This window comes from Antennarius striatus, chromosome 21 (assembly GCF_040054535.1).
Source record: "Antennarius striatus isolate MH-2024 chromosome 21, ASM4005453v1, whole genome shotgun sequence".
Taxonomy (NCBI): domain Eukaryota; kingdom Metazoa; phylum Chordata; class Actinopteri; order Lophiiformes; family Antennariidae; genus Antennarius; species Antennarius striatus.
The window spans coordinates 7577422-7591869 of record NC_090796.1 but is presented as its reverse complement, the minus strand read 5'-3'; the positions used below and the strand labels follow the sequence as shown (position 1 = coordinate 7591869).

At 38.5% G+C, this 14448-nt stretch overlaps 2 protein-coding genes across 2 annotated transcripts; one reads left to right on the top strand and one right to left on the bottom strand.

Moving 5' to 3' along the window:
• Positions 1 to 1959: 1959 nt before the first annotated feature.
• On the bottom strand, positions 1960 to 8103 carry kat7b (K(lysine) acetyltransferase 7b). The gene is made up of 14 exons (XM_068305733.1): positions 7935 to 8103; positions 6793 to 6943; positions 6444 to 6692; positions 6206 to 6288; positions 6030 to 6113; positions 5824 to 5922; positions 5606 to 5716; positions 4789 to 4980; positions 4165 to 4254; positions 3929 to 4069; positions 3741 to 3834; positions 3257 to 3403; positions 3015 to 3121; positions 1960 to 2923 (listed from the first exon to the last, which is right to left on the bottom strand). The coding sequence occupies exons 1-14, from the start codon at positions 7950 to 7952 to the stop codon at positions 2822 to 2824; spliced, it is 1668 nt and encodes a 555-aa protein (XP_068161834.1). The 5' UTR covers positions 7953 to 8103; the 3' UTR covers positions 1960 to 2821.
• A 646-nt stretch (positions 8104 to 8749) lies between these two features.
• On the top strand, positions 8750 to 14366 carry LOC137588928 (alanyl-tRNA editing protein Aarsd1-like). Its single transcript, XM_068306268.1, has 17 exons — positions 8750 to 8887; positions 8995 to 9108; positions 9337 to 9403; positions 9515 to 9613; positions 9812 to 9901; positions 10066 to 10128; positions 11647 to 11775; positions 11893 to 12052; positions 12170 to 12227; positions 12307 to 12457; positions 12650 to 12766; positions 13010 to 13140; positions 13229 to 13295; positions 13447 to 13538; positions 13684 to 13738; positions 13810 to 13904; positions 13988 to 14366. Exons 1-17 carry the CDS (start codon positions 8853 to 8855, stop codon positions 14124 to 14126), a joined length of 1662 nt encoding a protein of 553 aa, XP_068162369.1. The 5' UTR covers positions 8750 to 8852; the 3' UTR covers positions 14127 to 14366.
• The last annotated feature ends 82 nt before the right edge of the window (positions 14367 to 14448 follow it).

Here is a 14448-nt window from a genome sequence, read left to right as displayed (position 1 = left end):
TATTCATTTAAAAATAAAGAAATGTTCGTTTTTAATAATGTCACAATATTTTACATCAGGTTGCATAAAATATTTCACTGCATTTTGGAGGTTAACCACCTTTTTTTTCATCAATCTTTGACGTCTGACCATCACTGTTAATAACATTCAGTATTTTCATTTAGCAAACGCTTAACCAAAGGTCAAAGGTCACATTCATTTTGCCCCACATAATTAGACCATAAATAACAGGTAATCCAACAAATCAACTAACTACTTATCTAACTAATTAACGATTAAAGTACAAACTTCAAAGTGCACATACTCGTATTTGTATTTGCACAGCAGTGCTCCGACACCTGACCTGCCTGCACATCCCTCCCATCACCCTCGGCGATATCAAAGATGCGCGCGCACATCAGAGAATATTTTTAAAGCAGTGGTAAAACAGATGTCTAATAAAAATGACATAAATAAAGATGAAAGGTGACCTTCTCTAATGTAAATAGTTAAAGTTTAATTTTGTTGAACATGTGGCGTCACTCTTATGGTTTGATGCTGCTTGTAAAACCGTGGACAAAATTTTGGATGAAAAGATCTAAAAATAGGATGATGGAATAAATTTAGTTCAGTGAAAGCAACTAAATCTTAGGTTTGTCTGCTATTTAATGTGAATGGAGGCAAATTATTTCATAGTTAAGGTGAAAAAGAAGGCTGACAATGTATAATATAAAATTCATTTTCAAATGCAAGTGCATAACAGTGTCTGGTGGGGAGGGGTCTAAACAGGTATAAATGCTCCCTGTAAACGGTGGGCACAGACACGGTAACACCGGACCTCAGCGGCACAGTATTATCAGCATTTTGGGCTTTTTTTTAAATAAATACAAGTTTGAGTGGAAAGACACGGAAAAAAATTACCTTGTGAGCAAAATACGGATTCCTGGAAGATGCAACTTGCTGTTGTGATTTTTTGTGCTTTGGTGCAAACCTATCTGGCTCTGTCCTCTGTTGGGGTGGAGGAGAGTGGGTTTCCTCTGGACTGGCAGGTCAGCTCCTGTGATCTATTTTTTTCAGCTGAAGTAACACTATATTATTATTATTATTATTATTATTATTATTATAATTTCAAGATGTTTAATGGGTTTTTTCTTAACAGAAAATTGCAAAAACAAAAAACTAAGCTATGAAAGAAATCTATAACAGATAAATTCACAAACTAATAGAACAGAAATAAAGGAGTAAAATGAAGTTTACAAACAAGAGTGCACAGGCTGAATTGCATTTCACAGAAATCTACTACTTTATACAGCCACCTTAATGCTTTGGATTTGCAGCAGCTTTCATCTTGACTATAATGAATATCAGGGTATTAACTGCTTTGTGATGTGACGAAAACGGACAATATTTATATAAAAAAAAACTACATGTACATATTGAATTCATTTCATTCAGTTAATTCTTTCTTCTCAGGACGAGTCATTGGAGCTGGGTCCAACACACCCGATGGCCAGTCTGATGAAAAAATCTAAAGCCCTACGCTTCTATGGACTCATGGGAAAACGCTCAGGTGCTCTGAAGTGATCCCTGCCTACGAAGCTTTTACCTCAGCTCTTAAATGTTTTTGCTTTAGCAATCACAATGCTGTATATGTCTGTATTTTAAAACTGAAAGTTTCATCGCACCTACACCTATCTACAAAAATACTACTAAAATGTTTTTAATCCCTCAGGTTATACAGGTAAGAAACCCTTTCAAGTAAACAGAAGTAAGTAGTGACTTTAACAAAATCTCTTACTCCAAATTACTCCTAAAAATACATATTGCTAATTTCAGTTGTTTGTATCACTGCATCATTACTATTTCATAAATCTGAAATGGCGTCTGTATTTGTAGGGAATAAAGGCGAGGCGTTTGTGGGCCTAATGGGAAGAAGCATCTCAAGCAACGGTAAGCAAAACATCCAAGAAAACAAACTCATTTCAAAATATCAAGGCAGCTTTACTGATATTCAAAATATCACCTGCAAATACACATTCAACAAAACTACATTTTAAAAAATACAAAGACAGTCCCATTAAATGTTGACTTCTAGTACTCCATGTACGTTACAGAACATTTAACCAGGATCATTCCGTCTGCAACCAACTCGATCAATGTTTCAGAGAAACCACCCAAACAAGGTACGACTATCAGTAGAAAAACCTGAGGTTGTTTTAATTTCATGTGCATTCTTACAGTGGCAGTCAATATTTATTTTCAGCAAATCAAAAATAGTTTCATCTGTTTTGTAGATGCATCAAAGGAATGGATCCAGATTCGGTATTGATGGAGCAAGAGAAAAGTACATGATTTATACTATTTCACATCAACCAAAGGCCTGACCATTCATCACTCAACATATCCTCTGTTGTGGCTTTTAATTAATGATTATTGTATTGTATACGGCGTCTTCATAATGCACGTTTCTTGAATAAAATTAAAATAACAGATGGAAAATGCTGGCAAAAAAAGGTGTGTTTTTTGCATGATAAAAGTAAACCTTTCATGTCACCCACCACACTGAACCATTAAAATGCACACAACATTTTAAATGCTTTGCAGAAAAAGATGGTTTTAAAACAGATTCTCAGCTGATAATTGTCTGACAGGGTCAACAATCACTGGACGTGGAACACATGACATTTCATATATAAACAAAAGAGAAATGTAAAGTAAAAAAACATTCTGCATAAAAAGATGTGAGAACAAACACTATTCTTTGACAGTCTGAAGGTCTAGGCTACTTGTGGCTAAATGAGGCTGGAGGTGAGTTCGTTCAGTAGCCTGAGGGTCTTGGTGCTCATGTGCCTTTGGGAGGGGTCCATTTCAGTGAGGTGGGGTCGATGGTTTTGTTGCTGTTGCCTCGCTTGATCTCCTTGGCTTTCCATTCATCAATCAAGTCCTGGAAGTGAGGAAAAGGTAACAAGCATTTAAATGTTAACGTATCCTTTAAACAAAAGTACAGTACACAGGTCAAAGTGACGGCGGCTTACCTGCCGCTTTAACACCAAGTGTTTTCCTTTCCAGTATTTCAGCATCTGCAGGGACTGCAGGGTGCTCACAATGTCTACCGGGTTGACAGCAGTTTCCTGGCTGATTTCTGAGCACCAAGCAAAACACACAACAGCCAGTGTTTAGTGTATACATCAGTGCCCTTATGGTTCAATCTTTACATGCGTTAATGTTTTCCCACCACCAAGTCTCCAGCCTGCTTGACTTCTGTCATCTCACTCACCTTTGATGGAGATCTCCTTGCCTTGGAAATTGTACATGTATCGGAGTAACACTTCCTTCCAGTAGCTACGGTAACTGATGAGGCCCAGGTCAGACAGAGGCCTCTCTGGCGAGCCCACCTTCTCCTCCACTTTGGACAGCAGGTAGCCTCAACAAATAACAAACAGTCAGCAAGAACAGTAAAAAAGTAACTGCATTAAAAAAAAAATCTGTTTTTGATCTGTCAAAACAAATTGGAAAACATGTCTTCATTGAATCTTATTTTGGAGATTTGCTACTTAACAGCATCAACTGAAGGATCATTTAGCACAAGAAAACAGGACAGAATAAAAGTGAAACTCATCAGTTCAAAAACTAAAAGGCAAATTGAGCCTTTTCAATTGACTTAAGTAGTTAATGAAGTTAATGAAGTATTCTACCTCTGAGATTAATCCTGCCATCTCATTTTAAACTCTAAACAAAATGAGTCAGAACTTCATACATACTGAAGTCAATGAGCATTTTGCCGAAGCCTTGCCTCATGTACTGTGGCATCGTGAGGATACAGGAAACATTGTAGTTGAGGAAGGAATTCTTCTCCTTAACAAAAAAAACAAACAAAAAAATCAGCAATGATCAGAATATATAATTCTCATACACATAGACCCAACCCTGATCCTGTTTTTCCATTTACCTTGGAGAAGTACCCCACTAAATGACAACCGGTGTTGTCGGCCTCAGTCATGACATAGAAGAGGAAAGGCTCCACGTCGTAGTACAGGGTTTTATGGTCCAAGAAGAGTTTGGCGAGTAAACACAAGTTCTGGCAGTAGATCTGCAGATAACACAGGAAACATCTTAATATTACAATCAATTTAAAGATTGTCAAAGAGTAAACAACGTAGCAATTCTAAGTGTGGCTCTGCCTGCCTTATTCTTTTTGCCGTCCACTTCAAACACAGATATCGCTCCCTTTCTATACACCTCGTCTCCTGGTGGATGCTTCCACACACACTTGGCCTGAGAAGACACACACACAGTATGAACACTATATTAAATTCATACAATTTGAGAACATAATGCATCACTCCATGAAAAAGCCAAGCTGAAATTCAGAATTAGTAAATTAAGTAGAACCCACCCTATATATGTGAGCCAAAATTCGTATTAAACAAATTACAAAGCACGATTAGTAAAGAGACATTTTTCATAAATAATCTGAGAAATATTCTCACAATTAAAAGTCCGTAAGTTCATCGCAATTTCTTCAATTTAACAAATTTCTTCAAACAAGAGTCTAAACCCAGACTCGTCTTTTATTGCCACAGATCAGAGAAAAACACCACATTCTTGATCTGATTAGCAGGAAGCCTAAAAATGGTTATTCAAAAAAATGACATCAATGATTTATCGACAATAGAAATCTAACAAGGGTTACTTTAATTTAATTTTAGTTAGTATAATATTAAAACTATTAAAATTTTAGTTAGTACACAGTACTATTGAAACTCTTGGGCCTGAAAATTAATGGCTTATAATACCACAGACTCTCACCATATGTCGTCTGAGAATGGTCTGGCTCTTCATGTACTTGAGGCAGAATTCGCAGACGTAGAGGCGGCCCAGACGTGCATATTCCTCCGGATAGGGCGAGTGGTACCACGTGTCAAGCTCGTAACGGCCAAACAGGATCGTTTTAATCATGTTGCTGCCCTCAGTGATCTGACCCTGGATGCGGAGCTTCTCCTGCAGAAAGAAACACAAGGTCTTAGCAGCTCGTCTCAGCATCAACTTGTGTTATCAGCCTGCAAATACTCCTGTAGTAACATGTGAAAAACTGGGTCTCAATTGGTTGTAGATGATAATTTCCCCCATGTGGTTTGACCCAATGTGGCTACAGAAAACATCAGAAGTTTAATACTTGTAAAAAGTAACTTACCAAATTGTATCATTAAGCTCCAAATATATATTTCCTTCACATAAAAGTATGTGATCAATACATAATTTCAACAAAATAATGTTTTTAAAGTTTATATTGATAGACACTATCAAGTTATTGTCCAGTTCTGGTTCTCTGTTGATAGAAAGAGGGAGAGTAAGGAGGAGAGGTGGACTCAACTTTGTCCAAAATAACTTTTCATAAATCCTTTAAATTCTGTTCTACAACATCGCTGAACTCAACTGCACACACATCTTGTTTACCACGCCTGTAGTCGGCACTCATCTGTAGAGTGATGTGAATTAGAACACTAGGAGGTGGAACAATGGTGGAAAACGTTAAGAATTTATTGTATGATCTGGAATTAAGAATTCTTTTTATATACAAAACTACATTAGTGCAAGTGTGACACTGACAGCTAACAGTCATTACCAGATCTTCAGATGCACGAGCCTGGGCTTTCCTGAAGAGCTCCAGGTCGTAATCACTCGTAATGTTCTCCAGCAGAGGCTCTCTGGTGTTGCCATGTGTCTGTCGATGCTCCTACAGAAAGAGAAACTGATATGAGGAATATTTTCAAAGCTGCAACAAACATCACAGGTTGCTTGTCAACAAATGAACAACTGCAGGTTGTGGAGGCAGTAATGTACCATGTGCTTTTCTTTCTGTTCCTTCTGAAGGCCAGCGTTCCGCCCCTTCCTCATCTCAGCCACCTGCTCTTTGTATTTGCTCTGTTTCGATGTTGGTGTCTGAAATTTGAATTAGGAATTGTATTCAATAGAAATAAGAGATCCATACGATACCAGCTACAATTGTAAATGGTATACATTGTGACCAAATGAAACAAAGCAAATACCTGATGACGAGTTGCGTGGCGTGAGTTACTTTCTTCTTGCGCCTTCACCTCTTCCTCTTGTTTCTCACGGCTGATAGCTTTAACCTACATAGAAAATTTATTATTTGCTATCATACCTAATGACGGATCATCAACTGAAATATAAAAACATTTACAATGCTGTTTTTGACAGTCACCTTGCATTCATCAGCAGAAAGATTGTGGTAAAGAGGGCAACCAGAAACAGCAAAATGCCGTTCATGTTTTCCTGTGAGGTGACCTGGACAAATTCAGAAAAAGAAATGGATTTATCTCATCACAAAAACTGAATGTAATAGTACACAATGGCAGTGACAAAAATTTAACTCTGTGTGTTGCAAGAAATGAGGATTCCTTGTACCGTGTATAGAAATTTCAAAGCGTTAGGAGATTTACCAAGCGAATTGCATCCTGGTGTAGGACATTTCATGTTAAAGTTGTAGGTCTCGTGACAACGACGGCGTTTAGGTCGATGGGAAAGGTCCTTATCAGAGTCTCTGTTGGTTTGATCTTTGGCCTGACTCTCATCATGAGAGGCATTTGGGCTTGATATATCCAGCTCAGATTCAGAAGAGGGAGCATTTCCTGTCGGTGTCAATGGTGGTGATTCATCGTGATCTGCAGTACGCTTCAAATCCGGAGTATCTACAAAAGGGACAGGTGTCAAACACCACATCAACCAAACCGCTAAAACTAGACAAACTAAGTGTTTATTATATATCCTTTACATTACATGTTGACTCACCCTGAGAACTTTGACTAAGGCGAGTAGAGGCTCTGGTGAGACGCTGTCTCTTGGTAATGTTGCCATCGCTTTCTGAACTATTGGTCTGTTCCCTCTCAGCAGAGGAGTCCGAGTCTTCGGTTCCATCTGAACCACTCCCAGCCATGTGTCTCTGTCAGGGGGGGAAATCATTATGAGAATCCTGCATGAATCACACAGCCATGGGACAACATTTCACAAGGTGACAAGTAGTTATATTGAGCATCATTCAGAATGAAAAACTGGACATGGCTTACAAAGCATATGCAGTAAGGTATGTGTGACAATACCGGTTAATTTTGGTTTAATAATTTGATAAATTCAGGACAATGGGATACAAAACAAGAGCTATTAACTGGATTAATAACCTGTAGTAAAATAAGGGTCTGCAGAGATGACAGATTGAGATTAGCTGGTGTGGTAGCTGCTGCAAAACGAGAATAGCGGTCACGGTTATTGTATGTAACAACGGTTTGATGAGAACTTGGTAGTTTTCATCTCATCAAATGGTATAATATTTGCAAGGCAATGCAGTAGCTACAATGCAAAGCAGCTAGCCTGGCTATCTTTTCGACAGCCAATTATTATTATTGTTAGCTTGGCGTGTCACATTAGCTAACCTAACCTGTCAGTCTGTGGCTAATCGGCTGCTACACCAAAGTGCGCTTGCAATTAACATAATTCAAAATAAAATTAGATGCCTTGAGTTTTCTACCTAAACCTATAACCAAATTATCTAAAATTATCCACACGTAAGATCCTATAGTAAATTCGGCCTTGCTTGGATTTACTATAAGCATCACTTTTTTATAATAATAACAAGTATTAACATTACATTCATTTAGCTAGCAGCTCGTTACCACCCACTCAGGTTTTGTTCACTTATATTTCACGCGGATGTTTAAAAAAGCATGAATGAAGACTAATGAGGCAGAAAATAAATGTTACCATTATCGCTGTTAAGTAAGAATGCCGTATGGACAATACAGTCCACGTTTTGACGTGCTAATTTGTCAAATCAGTGAATGGCATATGGTGGAGCATTCCCCCCAGTGTGGAAGCCATCGGTGCTAACGAGGCTAACGCTACCACTGCCCTCTTGTGCGACCTACAATTGTTCTTACCTGTCGTCGTCGAGGCATTTTCACTTTGATTAGTATTACTTCCCGTGAATTCCTTGTCACACACAAAAACGTTTTCCAAAATTTTAGATCAAAATGTGATAGAAAACTGTTAGTTGATCTTTTTTTCTAGCTGAAGTAGCAGAGCGCCTCCAGGATCTCGCGCCACATTCCCCGCACAGACCGGGCAGAGAATTGCATTTCCGGTGGCATCAGCAATAAAGTGAGCGCAACTCACCAGCAGGGGGCGACAGAAGCTCAGCACTAAAACCGTTTTGATGTATACGTTCAATTAATATTAAAAGTACATATTAATGATACATTTACTTTACATATTACATTAATAAATTTACATATCACATTAATATATTTACATATCACATTAATATATTTACATATTACAGTACATTACTTTAATATCTCATTTTCTTACCTCAGAAGAAACTCAGGTCCACACAAATTTGTCATTTGGCCTTTCTCACAAATCTTTGTGGTAGGTACTCTTGAAATTGAGACCCACAAAAAAAAAAAGAAGAAGTAACAGATGACTGTTTCACTGAAAAAAAGATAATTAATTGATACAATATGTAGCTTCAAAAAATGAACAACATTTGATAGTTTTCATTATTTGATTCCATGGCTTGTACTGGTTTTCTTATTCACCCCTCACCTCTCAGTCGGGGGTGGATGAAGTTTTGGAGAACCCAGAAAATACATTTGTTTTCCCGAGAGTTCCACAGACAACTATATACGGCAGGACAAGGGGCTGTAGCAGACAAATCTCCCAGCAGCTGATACCATCTGCTCTATATATAGCATCCAGGGCCTGGTCACAGCATTACAGCACAGAGCCCAAACGACGGCACATGTGGTTTACCCTCTGGTAGTTAAAGAAGTCTCAAGTTTTCTGCAGGAGTCAACATGAACAAGCCCAAAATTATCAGACCTGAGGAAAGGTAAGTAAATTCCTGTATACTTTTCATCCCAATCCTTTCAGTTATTTCAGGTGTTTCACGTTTGAAGACAAATGAATGACAACGAAAATTTCTATGTGTCTTAAAAGCCAACCAGCACACGCATTATGGTTTGACAGAAAGAAATATGTCACCATAAACTTTGTGGTTCAGAAACCAAAAGACGTCCAGGTGGATATCCAGCCAGACAAAATGATTTTATGGTGAGTTTAGACATAAGAGGTATTTTCTTTTTGTCTCTATTATTGAAACCTCCTGCTCTGTACATCGGTCTTGTTTTACACCCGTAATGACTCTGGGGTATGTGGAAAGCCTAATTTGTAGTTCTTAAGGTCTGATGAGATAATCTGTCTGGACTATACAATATTGCACATTGTTTATAGTTTCAAATGATTATTTGCCTTGATGATTCTGTCCTACCCTTATAACAGCTGCAAAAACATCACAGATGACGTGTTCTACAATGAGCTGCACTTTTTTGACAAAGTTCAGATCCATGTGAGCTTCCAATTTTTTCCAATTTTAACAAGCACAATTTAATGTTTTTATAATATCTTTTAAATATTGCATAATAAACACTGCAGGTTTATTCCTCTAACTCCTTAAAAGGACTCCAGAGAGAGAGTATATGAACGTACCGTTAATGTCTTGCTGAGGAAGGTGAAGTCCGACTATGCATGGCCTCGTCTGCAGAGGGATGAAGCTAAGGTAAGTGTGTATGTATGTGTACACATTTTCAGCAATGGAAAAACACACCTAAAAATAATATAATATCATCATGTTGACATCCTGCACCTTGAAAAGCGTTTGCATGTGGATGCTGCATCCCATCTCATCTTTACTTTTCCAAATAGATGTAATGAATGAATGAATAGTGGAGTCATGATGTTTCTCTATTTTTTGTAGCCCAGCTGGATTGCGGTGGACTTTGATAACTGGAGAGACTGGGAGAATGAAGAAGACGAGGGAAAGGAAGAGTATGACAGATATGTGGATGTGAGTACACACATTGTGTTTTATAATGAGGTCAGCTATTCTGATCACATTGAATGACTTGCAAGATTGAGTGTAATTTGTTAACTTTGCAATACGTATTCTCATTATTTCTCTGAGAACTTGGATTCAGGCCTGTGTCTGTGCACTTGGCTTTCCTTTTTCAGATGATCCAAGAAATGGCTGCCAGTAATAAAGGAGAAGCACCAGATATGGGTGATCTAAGTGATGTAAGAGCAGATTTTGGCTACTCTTAAAAAAGCAAACAACAAAACCATGTAATTATTTTTGAACATTTGATTACTGAAAGTGATCTATTTCTGTTTGTCTTTCTTTCTTCACATACAGTCTGACTAATCACTCTGTCCTGTGGTTGTGGCGTAAATAAATGATTGCTGAGAAAATGACGAAGACAACCCTGTGTTTGCTGAAGTGTGTGATCTATACTGATGATAATGTCGAATATATTATTTCAATTTACTTGATATTTTCTATGGGTTTACTTATTGACACTGTATACTGATATTTTTTGTTGATTTTAATAAAAATATTTTAACACTTTTGTTTGAAATTTTGTGAATAGGTGTTTTGTGTTTTGAGGTTACATGCTTTCATCAGAAAATGAACATTATAATGGATCAAGGTAGTTAGTGAAAGATAAATTGGCTGTTTATTCTGGTAATTCCAGAAGATAGCAGTAAATCAGCATTAGTGACACCAGCTTCATTCAGTATTTTTATTTTTGGACAGCTCAGTAAATACACTAACAGTAGACACTCAGAATATTAAACACAATATAATAAAAATAAAAACTAAATATTAAAATATTTTTAAAATGTCGAATGCAAACAGTAGATTCCCTTGAAGTAAACTTGTAAAACCAACTACCACCAGTTTTATTGTGTTTTTGTGTTGAATGATTAATTATATTTCAATCTATTTGAATATAAGAGGGTTGCATAACAGCATGTGTAGATCTGTATAACATTTACTGGAAGGTTTTTAACCAGTCGTGATTGTTCTACACACGTATGGTGGTTTATATCAGAATACCTCTGTCTTTTATTTAAGTTGTGGTATAAAGTCCATCTATTTTATTTACTTTTAATCAGACCGATTATGTCTTCTACTTGCAAAAATGTTTTTTTTTAAAAAAATATCTCGAAATATTTCAATGGATCAGTGTCAGTTTTCTCAGGTAGCTCAGCTAATTGATAAAAGCGCTTTAATGTTGTTTTTCTTCTGGGAATGCTGAAACAAACTGTACTATTAAAGTACAGTAATAATCGACATTACCTAGTTTGGACTGCGTGGCTTGCCGTAGTATGTGACGTCAGTGTTCACCGGTGCTGTACTAGCGTTTGGGGTTATTCCTCTGTTTTACCTCTGAAAACACTCCAGAATGGCTTTCCAGTGCCAGCGAGACTGCTATATGAAAGAGGTATGAGACCTTTTGAAGGCAGCTTGTTACAGCCGAGCAGAACATGGTCGTCTCCGGATGAATTTATTCGTCTGGTAGCTCACGGTACTCGCATTGCTAGCTAGTAAACCACGTTACTGCTGTTAGGTAACGTGACTTGATGCACACTGGACCTAACGCTAGGTAGAAACGGATTTTGCTGCTTCAGTGCAGAAGCCGAGTAGCCATCGGTGTAAACCTAGCTAGAATCTCATCTTAATGTTCCCAATCCTTTGTCTAAAATTTAACTCTCAAAGGTAATTGACGCGATTCACTGTGTTCCCTTTAGTTGGTCACGTCAGTGGTGTCCTGCTGCCCGGCTGAGCTCACGCAGGAAGTCAACGGGAAGAAAGAAACCCTCAAGGGCTTCAACATTAAGCTTCAAGATACCATCTTATTTCCCGAAGGAGGCGGTCAGGTAAGATGATGTTTAGAAATATATTTCCATGAGTATGCACATTAATCCAGTGCACTTTGCAGTTCTGTGTGTCATTACTGTCATACTGTCTTTTCCTCATGTTGTGTTCTCCTTCAGCCTGATGACCATGGGCTGCTTGGAGATGTCCCGGTTTTGAGGGTGATCCGTCAGGGAGCTGACGCCTTACACTTTGTGAGTTCGCCTCTGCAAGAAGGTCAGGAGGTGACCGTGAAGCTGGACTGGGACAGGAGGTTTGACCACATGCAGCAACACTCAGGTGAGTAACACTGAGCTAACGGGGTTATAGACTGCTGAAGGAAACTCCTCAGTTAGATTGAACAATGGCTGCATGACTGTGATTTTAATTTTGTCCTTTATCTTCTTCCTGACTTAGGTCAACATTTGATCTCAGCTTTGGCAGAAAAATTCTTTGGATACAAGACCACATCATGGTATATCACCGCTGCAGAATCCTTACCCTGTATGTATTAAGTGTGTATGTTTACCCCTCTTCTGTGTTTTTATTCTAAGGGAAATGGGCCGTCAGAGAAGCAACATTGAACTGGACACAACCTCTGTGAAGCCTGCTCAGCTCCAGATGCTGGAGGAAGCTGTCAATGAAAAGATCAGAGCCCACGTGCCTGTAACTGTTGAGCTGCTCTCCATAGAGGATGTGGATAAGGTGCATGTACTGACAGTTATTGATGCTAAACTATTCTTTTATTAAAATATTAATTTTACTTGATTGTTGATTCATAAATCTTTTCACCTGGTTAGAGATTTCACATGTACAGCATGTCACATTAGAGGTGTGTGTGTGTGTGTGTGTGTGTGTGTGTGTGTGTGTGTGTGTGTGTGTGTGTGTGTAAACCAGGTGAGGAGTCGAGGGCTGCCAGAGGATCATGCAGGGCCCATTCGAGTCGTTACTATTGAGGGAATAGATGTGGATATGTGCTGTGGAACCCACGTGTCTAACCTCAGTGACTTGCAGGTTTAATTTCACACATACAAGCAGACACACAACACCGTTACTGAGAAAATTGTTACAAATTTGTACAACTGTGAAGTGAACAGGACACATGTTTTGATGTGATGCCGACAGATTAAAGACTTCTGAAGTCATGAATGTGTCCCGGCACAATTTCTTTACACATATTTGTAGGATTAATTGTACCTCAAGTGATTATAATAAATGGGTGCTTTTGTACTTCCTTTCTCATACGATGATTTTTAGGTAATAAAGCTACTGAGAACAGAGAAAGGAAAGAAGAACAAAACCAACCTCATCTTTTTGGTAGGAAACAGGGTGTTGAAGTACGCTCAGAAAAGCTACAACACAGAGAGATCTCTGGTGTCTCTCCTGCAGTAAGTTTGAATCATTAAAATGTCAATAATTAATGTTTAGTTAATTCCCAAAATTTGAAGTGAGGAAAGTGTTTTCATTGTCTGACAGAACTGGACCTGATCAACACGCTGAGGCTGTGGAGAAGCTGCTGAAGTCTGTGAAGCTCCTACAGAAAGTAAGAGCATTTCATCGGTGATGCCCACTGACTGTGCTGTTTTGAGAACTACTGTATATGAATCAATTTCGACATGCACTGCATTAGACATTACATTTGCTGCTGGAGAACTCGCCCCATAATTTCTAATTGTCACAAATATCTTGGGCAGACTAACCTGAACCTGCTACGAGAAATGGCCTCACTCATCGCTCAGAATTTTAAGAACAACCCCCAAAGTGGCAACTTTTTTAGCCTCCACAAGTAAGCCTCTTAATTTCAGCAGGTACAGCATTGTACAACCTCTGTAGCATCAAATATTAACCCACAGACGTCACAAGAACAATGTTTAAAAGGCAAGAATTAATGTGTTTTACACAAAGAATATGATGTTTCTTTCATCCAACAGGAAGGATGGTGACAATGAGTTCATGAATATCCTCGCTAGTGAATTAAACACGGAGGTACGTCTAACCAGGCTGCTTCATTGGCTTTAGCAGGTAGCTGTTGGTGAAACCGTTTTATCTGCATTTAGAAAACTTTGGTTTTCCTGACTGTTGGAGAGGAGAAGGGACCTGGTTTGTTTTTACTGACTGGACCCAGTGGACCAGTGGCTGAACTGGGACCACAGTAAGACTCCACCGCCACATTTATCCTCTTCTGTACAACTCTTAATATGTATATTTGATATGTATATTTCCCTTGCTCCCCAGGGTGTTGGAGCTTCTCAAAGGAAAGGGTGCTGGGAAAAACGGACGTTTTCAAGGCAAAGCCAGCAGCCTGTCACGACGAGGGGAGGCAGAGGCTTTGCTGCAGCAGCACTGCAAACGTCTCACCTCAGGGGAGGAATGAACACAGCAATGGTTTATTTCATTTTATATCGTGGGAAACTACAGTTAATTGATCCTGTGGTATGTGGTCAAGAACTCATGCCAAGAAATCAATAATTGGAAATGTATATAGTATTGACTTCTGTTCAACACGTCATGTACATACAATTTATTTTCTGTACTGTAATTAATTCAGCATGACTTCTGGACTTTTTTTGTGGAGACAAAGTGAGTTTTCTGTCACCTGAGCACTTTAATCAGTCCCATTAAAAAAAAAAGATACTTTTAAAGGACCTGCTGTTCATATCTTCACTTTTTTTCCCCATTAAACAGGCAAACACTCA

What these genes read in the sequence shown, in the direction of transcription:
- kat7b (XM_068305733.1), bottom strand. An exon ending in CCTTAGTCAAAGTTCTCAGG is followed by an intron (nt 6,693 to 6,792) that starts GTGAGTCAACAT and finishes TCCCTTTTGTAG; the next exon opens with ATACTCCGGATTTGAAGCGT. An exon ending in CAAGGAGATCTCCATCAAAG is followed by an intron (nt 3,122 to 3,256) that starts GTGAGTGAGATG and finishes CTTGGTGCTCAG; the next exon opens with AAATCAGCCAGGAAACTGCT.
- LOC137588928 (XM_068306268.1), top strand. Translation starts at nt 8,853, where the DNA reads ATGAACAAGCCCAAAATTATCAGACCTGAGGAAAG. An exon ending in ATTATCAGACCTGAGGAAAG is followed by an intron (nt 8,888 to 8,994) that starts GTAAGTAAATTC and finishes GTGTCTTAAAAG; the next exon opens with CCAACCAGCACACGCATTAT. An exon ending in ATATGGGTGATCTAAGTGAT is followed by an intron (nt 10,129 to 11,646) that starts GTAAGAGCAGAT and finishes TGTTCCCTTTAG; the next exon opens with TTGGTCACGTCAGTGGTGTC.